The sequence below is a fragment of the Lepisma saccharinum genome, unplaced genomic scaffold (assembly GCF_977018435.1).
Source record: "Lepisma saccharinum unplaced genomic scaffold, izLepSacc3.1 HAP1_SCAFFOLD_516, whole genome shotgun sequence".
In the NCBI taxonomy this organism is placed as follows: domain Eukaryota; kingdom Metazoa; phylum Arthropoda; class Insecta; order Zygentoma; family Lepismatidae; genus Lepisma; species Lepisma saccharinum.
The window spans coordinates 108,665-131,546 of NW_028143199.1; the positions used below are offsets into that span (position 1 = coordinate 108,665).

At 36.9% G+C, this 22,882-nt stretch overlaps 1 protein-coding gene across 1 annotated transcript; it reads left to right on the plus strand.

The window, feature by feature from the left end:
• Window positions 1-451: 451 nt before the first annotated feature.
• LOC145982986 (protein MEMO1-like) lies at window positions 452-19,656 on the plus strand. Its single transcript, XM_083116266.1, has 8 exons — window positions 452-681; window positions 4,284-4,365; window positions 10,958-11,026; window positions 12,224-12,336; window positions 16,198-16,309; window positions 16,817-17,036; window positions 17,944-18,048; window positions 18,908-19,656. The coding sequence occupies exons 1-8, from the start codon at window positions 633-635 to the stop codon at window positions 19,043-19,045; spliced, it is 888 nt and encodes a 295-aa protein (XP_082972392.1). The 5' UTR covers window positions 452-632; the 3' UTR covers window positions 19,046-19,656.
• The last annotated feature ends 3,226 nt before the right edge of the window (window positions 19,657-22,882 follow it).

The window sequence follows — 22,882 nt, forward strand, 5'->3', positions numbered from 1 at the left end:
CACAACGTTAATATAAAATGAATGGCATGCAGTGATACAGTTAAAATTATTTTAGGTTAGAGTGGAAATGTCCAATCTGCGTCGGAGATATATTTCTCTTCGAAAATACATGAATTCCCGGTGAAATAGATTCAACGATGAAAGAAAAAACCTCCACGACCTTTGAAAATGCTACAGAAACTCATATCCGTAAGTAGTTTATTCTGTAAAATTGAAGAAAATCGTTCTCCGGAGATCAAACAGTTACCAGAACAGCTTCCCATCAAATCATGGAGGAAGGATTTGAATTCTTGTATTGAACGCTACCCGTTCCGTTGATCACTAACGTTTGTTGCGGCGTGTACTACAGCAGACGTTCGATGCGCGCCGGAGCCTTCTTCTACTGGACACCATGCGGCAGCACTGTCGCCATAAGCCCCATACTGAACTCTTAAGTTGGGCTCACCAATAGTCTGTGGTGAAGTGAGCAAGAAGAATGAATCGAGTCTGTGGTGGTGACAGTGAAAATTATCGTATACGCTTTTGCTCATTCCAATTGCTTTGAATTGGCTTGCTTTTTTCGCTCTCTTTGCTGTCACCAACGAACGGGAAAAAGATTCTACAAAAACGGAGCCGGACACTCAGGATCAGCTATGTCTATGAGACGTGCGTCCCATGCTGGAAGTTGGTACTCGGATTCGGGTAAGTTGTGACGTGAAGTAGGTTTGTCTTAGTAGTTTGGGAGGTGTTTCATAACAAAAATGATTTAATGGTATTTAGTACCGTATTTGGTACTAATCTGATATTCCCCGGACAGATTTCTTCAGATTTCTTCATTTTTACAGAAGAGACTACTTACGGTAATAGTTCCTGTAGCATCTGGTCTGGAAGGTGTTTTGTGTGATGTGGGAATGTTTCATAGCGGAAATTCAACCATTGACGCATAGCCCTACGAACCATTTCCGGTAAGGTTAGGTTAGGTAGGGTCACGTATAGGTTACAATCGTTAAAATTTGGTTTCGAAAAAATATGCGTAACCCCACACACCATTCTAGCATACGCCCTACGAACCATTGACACATATCCCCAGGAACCATTGACACATATCCCCACGAACCATTGACACATAGTCCCATAAACCATTTGCGGAAACTTACGTTCTTCGGAGCGAATTTACAATATAGAGAAAGTCTCCATCTTCAGTTACAAAAACACTTTTTTTAAAAAAAAATAAAAAATTGCAATTACTTTGATAAAAAAAACGTGAATGCACGTTAAAGAATGTTCCACGAAGCAGATAGGTAAGTACAAATGTCAAAAATTGACAAAATTAAATTATAGTTCTCCATCAAAAAGAAATAATTAATTCCAAATTATGAAGTTGCATAAATGAAATCCAATGTCTGAAATGTCCAACCTGCCAATATATCGCACAAATAACAAATCGCAAATGTTCCCATTGCACAAGTCGATCATAAGAAGAAAAAGAAAAAAAAACAGATGTGCGGCTGTGACATGAATCCATCATCCGCCATCATAGAAGCCCTGAAAAACCTCATTGATGTTACGCCCCATTTACAAACACTGTTGTGAGGAACTAAATATTTGAAATGTGCGGAAAATTGAGGGTGTAGAATTATACCCCGGAGCCCAGTTTGTTAAATGTCTGTTATATCGGAGACACATTTCTAACGCATATTTTCAGTTTCAAATGGTTCGTACTTACCAATTGTGTATTGGGGAACCTATTTCAATGTGCCATTATGCTTTTTACACAAAAATAACTTTGATTTTTCACATTACAAGTAATTATTTTGGGTCCTTTCTTCCGTTGCGGAACATAGAATATTTCGCGCACAGCTGTGGATCATAACGTGTCGTGCTTGTGTTTTGTCGATCTGGAGTGGGCATGCAGTGTTGCAACCTTCTTAACCGAAAAATACCTACTTTCGTGTTCATTATGTCATCACAAAACAATTGACGGATAGCTCCAAAAACCATTCCCGATAGCCCCAAAAACCATTCACGATAGCCCCAAAAACCATTCACGATAGCCTCAAAAACTATTCAAGTTAGCCCCACGAACTGTTTCCAGCAAGGTTAGGTTAGGTAAGCATAGTTAAAAAAATAAAAATAATAAAATTCTGGTAAAAAAAAGGCACGTTTGGAAACACTTCTTCTCCTCGCGAGACTGCGTGACTTTCGACACTCGCGCCATCTGCAGGTTCATAATGGAAACCAAACCTAACAACAAAAACATATATTGAACAAAACCTTAAGTAATTGCTAAAATTCCGCAGTATGTGTTAACAGATGTATATTGAAATCGAACCATGTAAAAAAAATTGCATTCGTTGCATGATGAAAATGCAATAAAACAAAAGGAACTTGGGCCAAATGAAGAAATGTGTTTCCGATATACGAAACTGGGGGTAAATGTCTGTTATATCGGAGACACTTTTCTTCAAATTTACAGGAGAAACTACTTACGGGAATGAGTTCTTGTTGCATTTATCAAACTTCGTGGAGGTATTTTGTCACTATGGAATGCTGCACAACAGAAAATAAGCACTTTTGATGTAATAAAGTAGCCTTTTGTGCGAAGCAACAACATTATCGCACCCCAATGTAAAGCTTTGGGCAACCAGATGACGAACGAAATTCTTAAGGGACACAACAGGGGTGGATCTATTGGTGGGGGATTTTTTTAGGACATGATTGTTGGTAGGGGGAAATCCCCTCTACCCTTGGATTTTGCATTCTGCTGTAGTGAACCAATTTGCTGTGATATTACATTTTTATATTAATGGGAGTAATTAATTCCTTGGAATTTTTAATTAAAATCTCTAGTAAGATTTAAGTTTTTAGAATCAACTGTTTTTCATCTGATGTATGAAGTGAAAGTCCACCACCCCTTTTATAGTTATAAATGCAGTTCAATTATAGAATCTGAGATTATATTCTAACATATTTTTAATACAGAATCATGGAGAAAACTTATATAATGTGAACACTACTCATCAGTGCTCACATTATAATAATAAAAATTTAAGTATGTGCTTCAGATGTTGGGCATGATAAAACGTTAGTCATGGTTGTATTCCATTATCAAGTCCAGGAGGCATTGAAAATGCCTCATGTAGATTGTAATTGGAGCTGCCCCCATTAACTTGTTCAGATAATATTAACAAAATACTAGAGTAGCAGCATTTAAGCAGCTTGTACTGTACAATGTCCAAGTACAAGGTTGCAGCTGCTGACACAAACACTTTCAAAACTGTATGTACAAATTTACCACTTATTCTATTTCACAAATATTAGCTGACCTGCCAATTGTACTTTTAAATTTTTTATGTTACTACTACTACTCAGATTCAAATACATTGAGGTTTGAGTTTTTGTTGTAAGTCCACTTTATGCACAGATAGGACTTGAACTACTGTTTAAAGTGGTGTCTGAACCACTGTGCCGCCTCTGCGTATGGAACCTGGGACCCCTTGATGAAAGTATTAATTGAGGGGACTAATTGACATCAGGTAACAACATGCAAAATCTAAATTTTCGACATCAAAATATGCACACTAATGGGAATGTAAATGTACTCTGTTAAGAAATATAATTTCGTTATTTGGTGTAGGAATAAGGATATTATGTTATTGCAGTTTACTCTTCATTTGTGATTGAATTTAATTTACTGCTTTTGAAATTTGAATGGTTTTATCCAGGCCTTGATTGGAAGGTTGTTGGCCATGATGTTAAAATGAAACACGATTCTCATTTTGCCTAAAAAAGTCCTTGGTAATTGTCACTTGAGCTTATAAAATTGATACCTTTTTCAAGAATATTGTACAGATGTAGAGATGACATTTCTACTTATGAGACCAGTGAAAGCATAGAGGGAGTAAAATGCACTGACTAAAAGGATAACTATTTAAAGACAGGAAACAATTGATAGTGCTTATTACAAAGACAGAATTATGGCTAATATCAGAGAGGATTGGTTTTAATTTTATTTCAGATATATATATATATATATGGTCAGGGGCGATGCATAGGGGCCTTCCTTCAACTTTAAACTCACAAACTTACAAGGTTATATCATTCTTTAGATGAAGGTAATGGCATTTTATCTCCATGGCAATGTCATCAATCTATTTAACTAAAGTTTTTGTGGGTAGATACATATTTGTATTCACTCCTGGTATAATATTAAAATCAAATTGTATATATGTGTATGGTTGTGATTTTACTGTGTGTTATGCTTTGATGTGGAAGTAAATTACTTATATATCTGTTCTCTTTAGCAAAGGAATTGAGCAAGCAACTGGAAAACTGGCTGGGCATAGCTGATCTCTGTCATGGCCCTGCACGGGCCATAATTGCTCCGTAAGTCTCCCTTCTCAATTTATTTTTTTATATTTCAATTAGGTAATGAAAGACTATGTATCTGATTTTATAAATTAATATTATTCTATCAATCTGATATAAAATTGCAATTTCTCCTTGAACATAAATTGTTCAATAATGTCCTTAATGTATTCAAGTGACTGTTGTGTGGTTTCCCTTTGAAAGAAAAAACTTTGTAGTTGGACATTCACTTTACAAAACCAGGGAATATGAATTATATGTTTGTATTTATAAAAGTAACAAAATGGCAAAATTTTGCCAAAAGAAAGGCATATTTAAAGATATGCCAGATTGGTTAAATTATCAACAATTACAGATTGATATAACGTGCACTAGCCAATACCAATGGAGAACTGATTAACCTGTCCCATCTCTAATTTATATTTTAATAATCATGAATTAGTGTGAAAATGCCATAATTCTATACTCCATTTTAACACTGTAGCTGCCACATGTACCACCGGCAGTGCAAGCGTATATGCTCTACTAAGAAACCAGCCGAGATGCTGGTTGGCGTACCCAGGAGGGCAAAATGTCATCTTCAGTAATACAGTCTTATTTACTTCCTTACTTATTTTTTTTTCTTTGTCAAACTCTTTGTGCTTTCCCATGAAGTGATGCATATACATGACAGCCGGTGGATCAAGGGATTGAAACCTGCTTATCTTTATGAAATGTTTCATGTGCTCAAACATTCACAGAGGAAATTTATCAACAGTAATATTATTACAATTGCTTTCATTTGATAAGAGGCGTTGTTGTCGTTCATTGTTCTTGTTGTCACTACTTGTTATTTTTATTGTTTTCCTGTATTTTTTGTTACTCCACTTTTGGCATTTTGTAAAATGAACACTTGATTCAAAAACTGATAGAAGCCTATCAATATACTATACTATTTTTTCTGTCATGTTATTTACAACATTGTATTGACACAGACACACACAATAAGTTTATTTTGTAATATATCTAATATATAAAAATGGACGTGTGTGTGTTTTTACTGGCATAACTCTCGAACGCCTGGAGCGATTTCAACCAAACTTTGAACACGTATCACTTGCATTCTGGAAAGAAATACTGTGGGGGTAAGACACCCTGGCACCCCTAGAGGGGAAGGGGCGACATTTAAAATAATCTAAAACTACCGATATTAGTGTGGAATAAATAGTTATCGGGGTTGCTAAGATGAATAGTGACACTACCAATGCATTTCATCTCCACGTTCATCACCTATCGGGATGGGGGGTGAGGGGGGGGGGTGAAAATTATAATGTCAAAAATGACCAAGATTAGTGTCAAATCCATAGTTTTTGGAGTCTCTAAGCTAAATGGTTATATTCACTATATATGACCAAACTCTGTACACACATGACTCACAATCTGGAAAGAAATACTGTGGGGGTAAGACACCCCTAGGGGTGGGGGTGGGAAGGGTGTGACATGTAAAAATAATCTAAATTGACCGATATTAGTGTGGAATCCATAGTTTTCGGTGTAGATAAGATGAATAGTGGCACTTCCAATGCCATTCAACTCCAATAAACCCCTAGGGGTGGGGGTGGGAAGGGGGTGACATGTAAAAATAATCAAAAACGACCGATATTAGAGTGGAATCCGTAGTTTTAGGTGTCGCTAAGATTAATAGTGACACTCCCAATGCCGTTCAGCTCCAAGATACCCCTGGGGGTAGGAGGTGGGAAGGGGGTGACATGTAAAACGACCAATATTAGTGTAGAATCCATAGTTTTGGGGGTCGCTAAGATGAATACTGACACTTCCAATGTAGTTCAACTCAGAAGACACCTCTGGCACCCCTGGGTGGGGTGGGAAGTGGGGGACATGTAAAATGACCGTTATTAGTGTGGATTCCATAGTTTTCGGGGTAGCTAAGATAAATATTGACACTCCCAATGCCTTTCAATTTATGTATTCTTGCTATTGAAGGTGGAACTAAAGTGAGAATCATAGAACTTAAGACCTTCTGTAAACACAAGCACGTGTACCCTAACAGTGTTGCAAACTTATGCAAAAAAATCCACATAGCCTACAAGGTGTAAAAACGTTCCATTTGTCAACAGATGCGGAATAAGCAGTGTATCACTGATGACCTGTTGAAAGTTATTGAATGTATGTTAAAAAAAAAAAATACATCTTGCCTGGTCCAACTTTCAGACTCATTACCGAAGTTCCCTGGCTCGAATCCCGGCATGGGTGTTATTTGTGAGTGTCCCTTCATCAATTTCATCTGACGATCACTCATTCTCATCGTCGGGATTAGCCACGCTAAATTTAAAAAAATCAAATAGAAAATTTACATCTTATCACCCAGGAGTAAGACGGTTCCCTACCAAAGGATTAATTTTCTCTCATCTTTTACTAAAAAACATTGCTAGAAGAATGTGACAAATTGAGATAAAACCGGGGTTTCTTCATTAAATGTATTTGATGTTTGAAAGTGTTATGATTTATTATTATATATAATGAAAGTAAGCTAATACATATGATTTGATTGACTAAATTAATAATTATTAATTAGATAAAATAATGAAAATAACTCATTTGGTTTGGTAGGTTTCCTTTATTTTACTTCCCCTCTTGTGCCACTTATGGCTAATTTGCGAAGATGGGGATGAATGATGATGATATGATGAAATCGATGAATGGACATTCACAAACATTCATGCCCAGGCCACGATTCGAACCAGAGACCCCTGGCGTCGTAGCCCTACATGCTAACCACTCCAGAATTAAAAAATCACCTATCCCTCATCGTCTCGTAACTAATGACAAATGTGCGAGTCACAACGTGGTTGATCTACACCTCAATGACACACATTCCAGTATCCTCCAGAGTGTACTTCAACATCTCTAAAGTTACACACTCGTATGTCCTTTTCATCCCATTCAAAAATGCTGGATTATGCAGCAAAGACACCAAGGGAAACTAAAACGGCAACTTAGAGGAGCATAAAAATGGGGAAAGAAGACTGTAGAATACAGGAATATTTTGAGGCAGTCACATTTTATTGTACATTACATATAATATAAAATGCATATTTGCGTGTGAATTTTTAAATATTGTCACATTTTTCTTCTCTCTTGAGAGGTGTTAATTTTAAATCAACCTACCTCACCCTACGGCCTGCCCTCCTTCACCCGCAAAAGTATTCCGGAGCGTGAGGATGTCACCATCCGGATGGTGAACACCTCGAATTATAGATAGACTCCTGCATCCCACCCCCTCCCCCATCCCGGTGGATCGTCACTGACAATGTGAAATCACACTATCATATGCCAACATTCGACATACCACTTCAGTTTCTGTACTTGACTTAGTGAGAAGTATTGAGGTTGGCAACAGCCTAATAATGGATTTCTTCCGCATCATGTAGTCCGTTCTATGAAAGTACGCTAATGGAAGAAAAACATGTAAATTACATTGGATTATACATTTTAAAATATATTTTCATTAAAGGTTTCTGTCTATAATAATAATACGTGATTATTGTATAAATTACAATCGATCACGTGAACAGCAAGAAAATAGCGCCAGTTTCGAATATGGCGACTTCCATGCGTGCAGGAAGGTCTCCCGTGTTTTCAGAATAGTCTTTCGGAAATACAGCCGTTTGAAAAGTGGCAAGAAGCAGGTTGTTCTTAACATTTATGTGACGTTGTATGTTGGTCCTGAGCAAGCAGTGAAGTTGGTGTCCAAGTGTAAATGTGTGTCTGTGTCTTTGTGTTTTCCGTGTGGTGAAAGAAAGGAAAACGAGTGGTCAAGTTGTGAGTCCCGCGAAAAAAAAAACAAAAAAAACATGTTGTTGCTTGTATAAACAAGTACACAAATTTTGAGATAAGCGCAATACAAAGCGAGGTGCTTCCGTATTCTTTCAATCAAAGAGCCGTCCTGTCCACTATGGGGAAGATGTTGATAGTGATGATTGATGACGGATCTCCCCAATTTTAGCAGTCGATGTTAAATCGCCTTTTGTGCCACGTTGAGTTCCTTTTTGTGAAGCAAATTTGATGGACCGTACTCTGACAGGATGATGTCTAGTGCCGAAAATGCCTCAAGTTCAAAAAGGAACTGCTAAATCAAGGTAAGAAAATACATTACTTGCATGAGACTTGCGTAAATAATGTGCTTATTATCGCCTTCTTGTGCACGAGAAACCGAGAGAAAGATAAACAGTCTCTTTTTATTCCCCGGCTTGTCTTTGTTTAGCTTCTGCTAAAACTGGCGGTATATTTGTTGCACAAAGGAGAAAACAATACTCTACATGTCAACAATGTTGGGCAATAAAGACAATAAAGGCTTGAATTTACTGAAACGAATCTCTCACTCTCTTGTATAACTTTGGCGCTGTCATACTGAGAGAGCAGTGGGAGAAGGGGGGGATCTGTTAACCCAGTGTCAGATTAATGGGACTTTTGGCATAGAAAAATATGTTCATTCTTGAACAAGAACACGTATTTAATCACTTGTAGAAAATTTATTATACTTCAATGTGTAGATTATCAGTTAAAATAAGAATACGTTTTTCCATGTTACATAAAATTAAAGGTTGCGAGTGAGCAGCACCATTCACGAACAGCTGGCATGGAGTGATACGTTACTCGAAGTGAGACTGTTGTTTACAGAGGGTCGGAACGTTCGTGATTCTTACTTTAAAAATGTTGTTCATAAATTGTTGTTAAATTTATATTATAGTGAGTATGTAAAAGATATTACTTTACAATTTGTGTACTGTACTTATACTTTTTAATACCTGTAAATAAAATTAGTTACATTTTATGCTATAGTAAGAATTCATTCAACACCTAGGCAACAGCTAGTCTTCTATATAAAAATTGGTGTATGTTTGTTCTGGTATAACTCTCGAACGCCTGCAGCAATTTCAACCAAACTTGGTACACGTATGACTTGCAACATGGAATGAAATACTGTGAGGGTAAGACACCCCTGCCACCCCTAGGGTGGGGTGGGAAAGGGGTGACATGTATAAATAATCGAAAACGACCGATATTAGTGTGGAATCCATAGTTTTCGGGTTCGATAAGATGAATAGTGACACTCCCAATGCCGTTCAGCTCCAAGACACTTATGGCACCTCTAGGGGTGGGGGTTGGAAGGGGGTGACATGCAAAAATAATCTAAAATGACCCATATTAGTGTGGAATCCATAGTTTTCAGGGTCGACAAGATGAATAGGGACACTCCCAGACACCTCTGGCACCCCTAGGGATTGGGGTGACATGTAAAACAACCGATGTTAGGGTGGAATCCATAGTTTTCGGGATCGCTAAGATGAATAGTGACACTCCCAATACCATTCAACTCCCAAGCCCCTGGCACGCCTAGGGGTGGGGATGGGAAGGGTGAATGTAAAAATAATCAAAATCGACTGATATTAGTGTGGAATGCATAGTTCTCGGGGTCGCTAAGGTGAATAGTGACACTCCCAATGCCGTTCAATTCAGAGTTCATTTTACACTATAGTTGGAATTCATTATTTTCCTGTCTAATAGTAGATTGGGATAAATACACACCCGGGCAACACCAGGCAATCAGCTAGTACTAAATAAATATTATAAATATATGTATGATAAATAAAAGATATGTAAATATACAAATATAAGAAAAAGATAGGTAAGGTAAAAAGTAATGTTCCTCATGCATATGGCACTGTGCCATGAAGTCACATTTAAGGGATGTAGGGGGTAGGGCCCCACACATTCACGATTTCGGACATTTTGGAGGTGTTGTGATCAGCATCACACTCTTGACTGCCTTTACCCCAACCCCCAGGTACCCATTGATTAGAGATTGGGTGAGCACAGAAACAAATTCATGTGGGGACAATGCCTCAAAAATTCCGACCCTAGATCATCCAACCTGGGTCGCCTACAATTTTTTTTTTTTTTTTTTTTTTTTTTTTTATTTTTATTTTTTATAGAATAAAATAAAAGGAAGACCCCTAAGCGGAGCCTTTCCCACACATCAAACTTGCATACCAATTTATCTCAAATCTCTTTTCATTCAGGACAGACAAACACAAACATCAATGTCCGAACCAGGATTCAAACCCGGAATATCTGGCTTCGAAGCATGCTGTGCTGACCACTCTGCCATTTAGGCCAACATCGGCAAGACTACCTCGGCTCTTATATGAATAAATAGAGGGAAATAATACATTTACGCAAAAATTATTTTCATATTTCTACTGATGGAAACAATAATTGTGAAAATAAAATAAATAAGATAAAGTAATAATGTAAATATTCTGCTTGTAAAACAAAAATACTATTCCTAGCAGGCCATCTGACTGTTCGGAGGGTCAACTGGCCTCTTGGGAAAACATGCACTTGACCCACCGGCGGTACAACTGCGAGTGCTGTAGACAATTCGCTAAACTGCCTGTGCCAGCTAAAGTGTTAAACTATTTGCAGAAGTATTGCATCATTAATAAGAAATTGGCAATTTTACTGATATACTAATAATATACAGATTAATCCATCTCATGTGTGTCTGCTCGTATATCTACTTACTTTTATTATTAATGCATTTCAGTCATGCTGGTTATCAGTATTGTGGAGCTTGTGGTGCCTTTGCATATCGCCAAGTCAGCCCTGTGGTTGTGTAAGTACATGTTTTAAACAGTTGTCATTTCTCTCGTATTTGAAGCTGCTTAGATGCAGGATTAGCTGCGAACTAGAGTAAATTAAGTTCCATCACAATTTATGTTCTTTGTGTTTCTTTTTGTGTGTATTGTGCAATAAGATGTGCACAGGTGGTTGTGAAAACTCTTCTTAATTTGTTGCATCTGATATATCTATTTGATTCCTTCCTTGCTTACCATGCATAGTAAAAACATGTAGGTGTAAGTGTGTGTTTATAGTTCTGGAATTGTCGTGTGACTGATTCATGAGATATATAGACCTCTTGTGCTGGGAGTGATCTGGTCAAACTTTCATGTTAAAGATCTGAGTGATGCAAAAGAAGAAGAGAAAGCATAAATCTATACAATGTACCCAAGAAATCAAATAGTGGTCTTACGGCTTCTTGTTGTAACAAATAAATTTAAATCCTTGAGTCATACTCTAAGTTATGAAGGCCATAGTTAAGGGTCGGTTGTAAATAAATTAAATATGTGTCTTGCAGTTATGCTGTATTTTCCTGATCATTAGGTTTCTACTATTATTTTGATGTAATTTGTCAAACTCCTCTTTTGAGCATAATAATGTGATGATTAGCTGAAATTGATAAAGTGAGCAGGTACAACTATGCCTAGGCTAGGAGTCAAACTCAAACTTTGGTGGTGAGGTCAAAAGTCTACCATTTAATGCACTCAGTCATCGAGATGAGTCAACTGAGAATTTTGTATATTTTTTCTAACAATTGTTGTTTAAATTTACCATAGCCACATACATGCTTACCTCTCTCAAGATTAACTTGAAATGTTTACTTTTGTTCAGTTCACATAAATGGTAGAAGGTGTTTATGAATATGTTTATTACATAGAATGCACATTTTTAGTTCTGCTTATCTTCAAAGTTTCCAAGTATAAAATACTCCTTAAAGTTTTCTGGCAACTAATAATGAGGAATTAAGACATATCCAGGTGAGCTTTCCAAGCTTTTGAAAACTTTTGTTGCTCTCATCTTGAGCAATTAAGAATTAGTATACAGAGTAAAGCTGTAGAATTTTTTCACCACAAATATATACTTCTAGGTATTGGTTGTAAAGGTATATTAAATGTAAGGAAAGTAACACCCATATATGTTAAGTACTGACTAGTTTCACAAAGAAATATATATTTTTCTTGTACTTTAACAGGAGGCGTGTGTTTATTTTGGGTCCTTCGCATCATGTTCGACTGAGTGGATGTGCTCTATCTACTGCTTCCAAATACCGTACACCTCTCTATGATCTCACAATTGATATGCAAGGTAAACAAGAAATACTTAGTTTTTACCTTGAGAAGATACTAGATGAATCTTGATCCAACTTTTCTAGGACTGCTTCACACAGGATTGTGGTAGTTACATTCATGATTACTGTCTTTGCATTGTTCATCCTTATTTGTTTCTAATTGCCATAAAAAAAAGTATGTGCTGAAAAGTTAATAAATATTGTAACTCGTCCAGGGATTGAACCTGGTTCACTTTCATGTGATTGTCATTTAGTCTTACATTAGTATAAATTAGTGAGCCATAAGCTATTTCTTATATATACAAAGGCTGTCGCAGAGAAGGTGAGACTAATTCCTGTATAGGAAAACAGCGACCTCCATTGGCTAGCAAATGTACTAGGGTGAAAATTTGGTTCATTAGCTGCCGATTGAGACCAAAATGAGCACAATAGTTCAAAAAGTCGTGACTGTCGTAGCAGTTAATAGACAAGCATGTACATGGATCCCTCCAAGAATCGTTAAAATGAAACAAAAAAAGTGCAAACCACAAAATTTTTATTCAGAATCAGCCATATCGAGTAGACGTACATCTTTTTCAAAATAGGCACCATTTTCATCTAAGCAAGTGTTCATATGCTCCTGCCACTTTGTGAATGTCTTTGAAAATTCGTCGTCAGGTAGCAAACTGAAGAAAACTTGCGATCACTTCTTTGTTCGTCATGAAATCACGACCACGTAAAGCAGCCTTTAAAAGTGGAAATAGCCAAAAGTCGCAGGCTGTATGCGGGAAAATGTCTATAATAAAAAAGCCCACGAGGTATGCAACCATATTCACTAGCGTCTCATTAATCATTGACGGTCTTTGTCTAGAGTCGTTTTCACGTTCAGAAGACACAACGGCGCTTATGGAGAAACCGCACAGTGTTGCCACTACAGCGCTAGCTCATGTCGCCGGGAAATTATGACCTTCCTTCCCAATGAAGGTGTTACATATTTTGTATATATAATGATAATTATATGTAATTATTAATATTAATATTATACTGTGAACGTTACAGTTACCCTTTTTACTATGATCCATTGCGATCACTACACACGCAAGTGTAATGCACGAATATGACACTTCAGAAATCACTTAAAAAAGTAAAAATCACTGAGAGCTCACACAACTGAAAACACTTTTTCGGGAGAGGGAAAAAGTCTAAACAGACCAAAGTAGATCTCTCACTCAAGTAAGGGGAACCTGGCACATGGGTTAAATGCAAGTTGCAACCCAAACAAACAAATGAGTTATGGCCCACGTGAACTGATAAGACGTGAATGACTCAAGCAAGGCATGTCATATTTCTATCTTGAAGCCCCATATTTTGTCACGTGTTGGAAAGCCTTTCAAAGGTTAATATGGTGTCTATGAATTTATGTGTACGTTGGAAACTGATAGGTGATATTCATTTCAGTATTAATGTCGACAGTAATGTAAACGAAAACAACGTGTATTTGCGACAGCACTAATGTTGCTCACAACAGCAGCATTGGAAATAATTGTCAATTATTAAATTTAAGTAATTTCAATTCTATTATAACAAACTGCATGAAGTTCATATTTTTACTGAATGGAAATAAAATAACTTTTTACTGAATGAAAATAAAATAACAACTCGAAAACTTGGTGGTGATAGCCGGAATGCTGCGGTGAGTCGGCTCAAGATGGCCAGATAACGTCTCCTTACTTCGCACGCGGTTCGGGTTAAAAAGAAACTCCAAATGCATGGAAGTAATATTTCTGGGAACCTTTGAGTGGTTATAAAAAATAATTTCATTATTTTCTCCACAACTTTGTCGCTGGAAGTTTTTACTTGGAATTACAGAACAAAAAATGGCCAGCGACGACATTTTCTACTGCACGAATATAAAAAATCTCCACATACTTTATTTGAATATTTTTTAATGCGAATATGCTTTAAAGTATTGATCAATTCTGAGTACCACCATCACCTATGACAATTAAAAAACAGTGTCAATTTTTTTAATAGTGAATGCTTCAATTTTACGGCATGTTTCAACGTTAGGAATGAAAACAATGTAAAAATTGTGTTTTCACGGAAAATTTGCGTTTTTAATTTATCTAAAATTATGTAAGCAAGTTACCAGTTTTTTGTGTTCACCATCGTATTCTCTACAAAATTTCCTGCAAAACTGCAGGTACCGATTTTACTTAAGCTAAATTTGTAAATCCAGAAATTTCACAACAGCGCGCTCGTATTTCCCATAAGAAAAGCATTGCCCATCAGAGCCCATTGTGTCTTCTGAACGTGAAAACGACTCTAGGATGCGCCTGATTCGCACCCATCTTCAAACAACTTGTGCCATCTGTGGCTCTACTCAGTCTGTCTTGATCTGCATATGCCTGTTCAAACATTGCATATGTTTTTGCAGCACTTTTCCCTAAACGTCAACAAAATTTTATGGCATGTCGCCGTTAGTCTTGAATACTCATCGCAAAAAAACAATGTTATACACAAAAACCTGGAGGGGTAAACGAAACAGGTTCCACGTATATCAACACAGCTGCTCACTAATGTGGTTTCGCAACATGTGACAACTTGCTACGGAAACAGAATGAGTCATTCTACACGACATAACTAGTGCCGAAACCATAGGCAGTGTTGCCAAGCCAGGAAAAAATCTGTCTCACCTTCTCTGAGACAGCCTTTGTATGTGTGTTTAATGCCAAGATAGGATAATTGTAAAACACTGGTGAATCCATTTTGGGTGCACAGATGTAAATACTATATTTTTCTTGATTACATTAATTATGTTCAATTGTGATTAAAGGATTAAATATAAAAGGCCTTATTTGTTCCATGTTCTTTCAGTTAGGCTATGTGTAAATAGTCGACGACAACTTGATTGACAGTACGCAGTTGTGATTGCATATATCAAAGACATAAAATCCCTAACCACAGTGGTGCATGTACATAAGTAACAGTAACTGACAGCAGTTTTCTTGTGTGCTGTGTGGGAGAATGCACAAACAAGAAATACGTATGACCCAGAGATGAAACTAGAATGTTGGTTCTTGGGAGATGCTTGGAGACGAACAATAATAATTCTTGAAATGGGTGCATTTATGGATATCCTTAGTTTGCATGAACTAATATAAAATAATTATGGAATGCAAAGTTGTAATAAAAAACTTGAATGAGGCTCAATTTTCAATTAAATCCAAAGAATTTACTGGAAAGTTTATTTATAATTTGCCTGAATAGTAAATTACTTGTTTTTTAAATCCTTAGCTAACATTGTGTATTTGGTGAAATCAATAGGTAATGATCATTATTCAGTAATGTTTGGGAAGTTGACCTGAAAAACAATATATAAAAAATGGTAAATTGCAAGGCTTAGACCATACTCATACTGATGCTGGTACTCTTTATCAATTCCCAACAATTAAAAGTTGTTCAAAATATTAATAGTATTGTGTAAGTATACCACTCCAATTATGTGTCAATTTGCTAGAAAAATATTCAAGAATTACATCAGAATATTAAAATACCTGGTATGTGAGCACAGTTCATTTTTGTCACAGTACTTGTGGAAAGTAAGAGATTAATCTGTTGTTAATTGAGAAAATTTTTTGTAGCTTACATAAACCATTTACAGCACAATCATTATTCTCCATATATTTTACATATTAAATAGGCTCTGAAAAATTGAGTGAATACAATGTGTTGTTGTCAAAGTTTAAATTCAACTCTTATAAATGAGTGACTTCTCCACGAATTCGTAAGGAAAGTTCCGAGACAAAACTTTGCCATGTGCAAATGTCTTTTTGTTTTCTAAAAGGTGGGGAGAGGTGAATATGAGAGTGGACTATTTTTCTTCTTTTCTTTTTCAGTGTATAGTGAACTTGAAAGCACTGGTCAATTTGAATGGATGAATATGACTGTGGATGAGGATGAACACAGCATAGAGATGCATCTCCCGTACATTGCTAAAGTGATGGAAGAGTAAGTTACATTTATTAATAACCAGTAGAAATGTAAATTTTTCTAATCCTGATTGCAGCAAAATAATGAAGCATTATGAAATGAACGTATATTTTTATCACTCTTTTGTCTGTATTTAAATTACAAAATAAATCAAATCTAGTAGAAAATAGCAAAGTTACACATGAATTTCACTACAGAGTGCATATGTATGTTAAAATCATGGTGTGGTGCAGTAATTGCGGTGGAAGTATTGTGTGATGGAGTTCCGTAAACATGGAACTTTACCACACGCTACTTAGGTATATTCTGTGGTGTTTAGCAAAGGAAGTAAAATTAAGTAACTTATCTTTATTTTAATTTATTCATTGTCAGTATTTGTCTAAATGTAAGAAGGTGATTGAAAGTATCAGTTTAATCTGTAGTAATCATTAGGTAATTTAATTCTTACATGAGAAAAGGTAGAGGCTAGGGATGAATGATGTCATCAAGTAATGTCCGGATTGTTTTTCTTTCTTGTTCTTTCAGCTACAAAGATTCGTTCACCATAGTTCCTGTTCTGGTTGGATCTTTGTCACCCGAGAGAGAAGCTGTGTATGGGAGAATTTTCTCAAGATACTTATCGGATCCCCAGAATCTGTTTGTGATCTCATCTGACTTCTGCCATTGGGGGCAACGTTTCCGTTATACATACTATGATAGGTCCTGGGGTGAGATTTATCAGTCCATCCAAACATTGGATAAAGCGGTGAGTTTATATTGAATATAATTTTTTTTTAATGCCTTGTAAACTATGTTTTTAGCTTATTGAAAAGTTTATAGAATTGTGGCTTGACTGGAGATTGAACTGGATCATTTGTCACCAAAGCTCTACCACACGTGAATAAAACATTATGATATATGATACAGGATAAGGGAAGAATCTGTTGGGGTATGTTACCATGCAACCATCTTGGAGTCAACTTCAAATTTTTAAGTAGAATGTGGTCATGTGACAACAAAATGGGCTAGGATTTGATGAATAAGATGATAGTATAAGACGAAAGTGAGTTACTAAAGATATATCCACGAAACTTACTTGTAAATGTTCTATTAATTTCGGTAGCCTCTGCCACCATCCACTTGGGAACTCTATGCTTTACTGTTAGGTTGACTTCCAGTTCCTGTTGTTTCCTCAACTACCGCTAGGGGCACTGGTGTAGCCATTTCGTCTGTTGCGTGTGATGGGTTTGAGTTGTTGTAATAGTGGGAGCCAAACATGATGAGCCTGACCGCTGTCGATGTTCAGCTTGTGCTGAAAGTGCATAATTGCATACATCTCTTTGATTTTGGTGTCGATTAGGGTGTGCGATGTATGCCGAACAGAAACTTTTTGGATATGCTGTTCTATGTAAAGTAAATTAGCAAATATGTAAATTATGTAATATCCTGGCAAATATATAAAAATATGTAACATAAAACTTATGCAAAATATCAGTTGCATAATTCGTTGAAATTTTTGTGTTCAAGGTATGTATCTAGAAAGGAATAGAATATTTAATTACATACAAATCATAGCTCTAATTATCAGTATTGAATGTTTTATTTCAATATGTAGGTGTTTTTTGTTTATGTGTGTTTGTAATTTTAAATAATTTATTATTCTCAATTCTCAGGGTATGGACACCATAGAGAAGTTGAATCCACAAGCTTTCACAGATTATCTTAAGAAGTTTGGTAATACTATATGTGGAAGACATCCAATCGGAGTATTGCTACAGGTAATATAAATTAAAAGCAATTTTTGTAGTAGGAGCTCCAAAAATTTTAGTCTTGACCCAGCAACATGAGGACAATTGGGGAGCTACTTGAATAAAGTAGAAGTGGATCTAGATTTTGAAAGCCAGAAAACTTTGTCAGTGGAACTTGTGGTATTGATCTTTCATAACTGAAAGAAAAGCAGCTTGGCAGGTCTTCAGCCTCAAAGTGCAGCTTAACAATAGATATAGCAATAGGTTTCATGATACAAAATATATTTGTTGTTGTGATATTTCATATAATTTGCTAGGAAGTCAGACATCTTAATTTTGAATCCTGGGTGAGATATGACTGTGTAAGTTTTTTTTCCACCATTGACCCTCCTTGTTAAATTAACCTTAAGAGATAAAAGCAACATAAAATAATCAGAATAGAAATGACACATTGTAAGAAACAAAGTAAAACATTGTAAAGATAACAATAGGAAGTTTGTGGTGAATGAAAAAATCAAAATTTTGGTTTAGGCTACACAACTAAATGGCTAGTCCAGTCTAGGCATGTATATACTTTTTGTTATTCAAGCTTTTGCCACGTCATGTGGCTTCCTCAGAAGTAAGGCAAGAATAGTAAGTTAAAAACATGTAAAAGGTAAGTTGGGTTAAAAGAGGTTAAAAATGGAAGGTAAAACAATTCAGTGTGTCCTATCACCTTGGATTGTCCTTTCTTTGATGTATCATATTGGCAAATTGGGAATACCATTTACATCTGAATCCCAAAAGGTAAATGCTGTATGTTATGGATGCCCCTTCACCTTCCCTGTTCCTCTTTTCCCATTGTCCATTATGAAATCCCACAAACAATACATGGATATCATCTTTACAGGCTATTCAGAATATTCAGAAGACCACGAACAGCCACAAGATGTCCCTGAAGTTTCTGAAGTATGCGCAGTCAAGCCAGTGCTACAATATGAATGATTCTTCGGTCAGTTATGCTGCTGCTTCCCTTATCTTTGAATAACAAGTGCAGGTTTTAGCCCCAATATTTGCATGTGATTGGGTCTGCTTGTTATGGAGAACGTTCCAGTCTTGGAGGTTGAGGATATCTTTACTGGTAGGAGACACATGCCTATGTATGATATAACCATAACAAACAATATATTTACACAGTATACACTTTCACAGCAGAATAGATCATAAGATGATGACTTTGTTGACTACCATCAAACTAATTTTTGATGGCAATTAGGTGACTATGGTGATCTGAATTTTTTTAAAAATTAGTGTGCCAGTCATCATGTTTAGACGATGATGAGTAAGTTTTTCAGGTTTTGCTGTATAATGCAGACCTTTTTGCAGTTACATGATTTTTGTTATATGAACATTAATTTTTTATGCTTGTATATTGAATGGATCTGATAAATTTATGAATGTAACAACAATGTATGTGAGGAGAATTAACTGCATTTTTATGTAATTATTGGTGATGTCACATGAAATGATTTGTAGTGAGTTTACAGTAAAGATCTGAAATAAATCTGCTGGTTGACAGTTTGGTTTGCTGAGAGAAAAATGAACCTGAGAATTGTATAGAGTTGCTGAAAAGAATAAATTTAACAATTTGGAGCTGAATTTACTGTGTATAATCTTAATATGCACAGAGAAAAGAGGCCCTTCAGTTTGTTAAATTTTATTTCAGTCTAGTACTTTGTGAGCAATCGGTATGAATGTGATCATGACTAAAAAGAGTTTAACCTTTTGCCACCCAAGGCCTTTTTCACAAGTAAGCCTCTATTGCCCGAGCCGATTTTGAGTAAAATGCAGAGTTTCAATTAAATGAGTGTAGATCGGAGGCGGAATGAACCAGATTCAGACTATATAAAATTTTTGAAAATTCGGCATATATGTGACGGGCGGGAGGGGGGCTAACTCTCAAAATTCCAAAATTTCGGGGAAAAAATTTGGTTTCTCCACCCTCCCCCCAAGAAAAAAGTACATGACAGTGTCAACATGCACATGGAAATGATCGCTGACATGTAAGGAACACAAAAATATTTGCATTATTATCATATGACCAATGTAACTTGAGTTGTACCTCCAAAAGGAATGGTCGGCACACCACTGATTCAAGCTTCAAAATGCAGCGGTACCTTGAAATGACTATAGCTCAGAAACTAAATGCCCTAGAGATATGAAAGATATACCGTTGTACGCAGAATGAATCACAGATTTAGACAATATATAATTTAAGCACATTCGGCGTATATATGGAGGGGGGAAATCCCATGAAAATACTTTTTTTTTAAAAAAAAATGGGGTGTCGCCCCCCTGCCCTCCGAAAAAAAGGATATGAAAAGTTCAAAATGCACATAGAAATTATCGCTGGCATGTAAGAAACAGAAAAATATTTGCATCATTGTCGTATGACCAATGTAACTTGAGTTGTACTCCCGAAAGGAATGGCCACTGATTCAAGCTTCAAAATGCAGCGGTACCTTGAAATGACTATAGCTCAGAAACTAAATGCCCTAGAGATATGAAAGATATACCGTTGTACGCAGAATGAATCACAGATTTAGACAATATATAATTTAAGCACATTCGGCGTATATATGGAGGGGGGAAATCCCATGAAAATACTTTTTTTTTTAAAAAAATGGGGTGTCGCCCCCTTGCCCTCCGAAAAAAAGGATATGAAAAGTTCAAAATGCACATAGAAATTATCGCTGGCATGTAAGAAACAGAAAAATATTTGCATCATTGTCGTATGACCAATGTAAGAGTTGTACTCCCGAAAGGAATGGCCACTGATTCAAGCTTCAAAATGCAGCGGTACCTTGAAATGACTATAGCTCAGAAACTAAATGCCCTAGAGATATGAAAGATATACCGTTGTACGCAGAATGAATCACAGATTCAGACGATATATAATTTATGCACATTCGGCGTACATATGGAGGGGGAAAGGGGGAAATCCCCTCAAAAATACTTTTCTTAAAAAAAAATGTCAATGCACAAAATGCAAAATTTATGCAAATTTGGTGTATATATGGAGGGGGAAGGGAGAAAACCCCCAAAAATTATTTTAAAAAATTGTCACCACCCAAAAAATGTCCTTGCACTTGGGCACAAAACGACACCTACGCACAACATTCACGGATGAAAAGCTAGAACGTAGTGACAAATGAGCGCCAATTCTTGCAGCTGCTTGAAATTCTATTTTTAGACAATGCTGGGTAACCCCTGTTGCCACTTGTGCTAAAAAAAACAAAGGTTTCCTTCAGCGCGCTTCGAAATTCCATTCTCACAACACAGATTCAACAACCAGTCTTCCCCCTCCCCCCACCCCCTGCTTGCGCCCTCACGGAAAACTTTCATTTTGACATCGGATACTGATAAACAAGCTTCCTTCGAATGCACTTAGCAGGAGGGAGTGAAAAAGCATTCCTTTAGAACAACAAATTTTCATGAAGACAAAAAAAAATGCAAAAAACCATTTCTGTTAAATACATGTGTTAGGAACAGTATAAAAAAATAAAATCGAAATTCTAGCCAAAAATAGGGCCGCGGTGGCTCAGTCGGTAACGCGTCTGACTACCATGCTAAAAGTCCCGGGTTCGATCCCTGGCCGGTTCAAATCTGGGAACTTTTCTAACGTTGGAAGCGGCCCCGGCGCCCACCCAGCGTCGAATAACATGGGTACCTGGGGGGTAAAGGCGGTCAGGGGCATGATGCTGATCACTTCACCCCCACTCACGACCGGATCAAGAAAGTGTGGGGCGTTACCACCACACCCCCTATACGCTAGAGGTCTGCACGGGCCTAAATTGTAAGGCCCGAGTCCGGCCCGGCCCGAGGAAATGAAACCCGAACCCGACCCAAGTCCGATAATAAGTAAACATGAGCCCGGCCCGAGCCCGAAAACATAATTAAAATTACTTTCCAATTCAGCATTTGAAAAAAAATGGGCACTGTTGTACTTCGTGCTCCTATTCTCATTCTCGAAGTAAACCATAATTTCAATAATTAAAAATTATTTTTCGATGACAATATTTGCTAACAAAATAGCCACGAGGCCCGGGCCCGGCCCGAGCCCGAGAAGTTCTGGTTATTTATGGCCCGAGTCTGGCCCGCAGGCCGGGCCGGGCCTAGGCCCGAGCCCGTGCAGACCTCTACTATACGCCTTCATGGCATGGTGCTATGCACAGGGGAACACTTTACCTTTTTTTAGCCAAAAATAGAAAAGTTATAACGTAAAAACTACGACCTTGACACAGCATCTCGATCGAGACACTTGGTGTCCTGAGGGTTACTTTTGGGTATCTCGTTCGAGACGCTTGGGCACCAAAAGGTTAATGGAAGGGCCAATAAGTAGTACATTGATTTGCGATTTCATAGGTTTTCTAGTTTACCTAATTTTCTTATTTATATATCATGGTTTCGGTGACAGTGGATGTTTAAAAATATATTGAATATTGATTTTTAATTATTTGGCATGCAGACAGATCAATCGAGGTAATACAGTGTATGCATGTAGTACAGTAACACTTTCCTTAATTTACTGCAGGAAGACTACAAATGATACATCTTTCATGTGCAAATCATTTAAAACAAAGGTCACCAAGGGTTTTCACATCAGATTCATTATAGCAGATGTCCATACATAATCAAATTCTTGCCTCTTAACTTTCCCAGCATAACCTTTGTAACTATGAAGATCCCTTCTTCTGAAATTCTACACTTGAGCTCCTCTACAATTTGTGACAACAGGGGCATGTAATGGACAAGATCCCAAATGTAGCCCCATAAGTGTAAGTCTATGGGAATGAAATTCGGCAACCGTATTGGCCATTTCATG

Bases quoted from the DNA above. Each gene is read 5' to 3' on its own strand.
- LOC145982986 (XM_083116266.1), top strand. From the start codon at position 633: ATGTCTATGAGACGTGCGTCCCATGCTGGAAGTTGGTACTCGGATTCG. The intron at 16,310-16,816 runs GTAAGTTACATT...TTGTTCTTTCAG, and splicing joins ATTGCTAAAGTGATGGAAGA to CTACAAAGATTCGTTCACCA. The intron at 18,049-18,907 runs GTAATATAAATT...TCATCTTTACAG, and splicing joins CAATCGGAGTATTGCTACAG to GCTATTCAGAATATTCAGAA.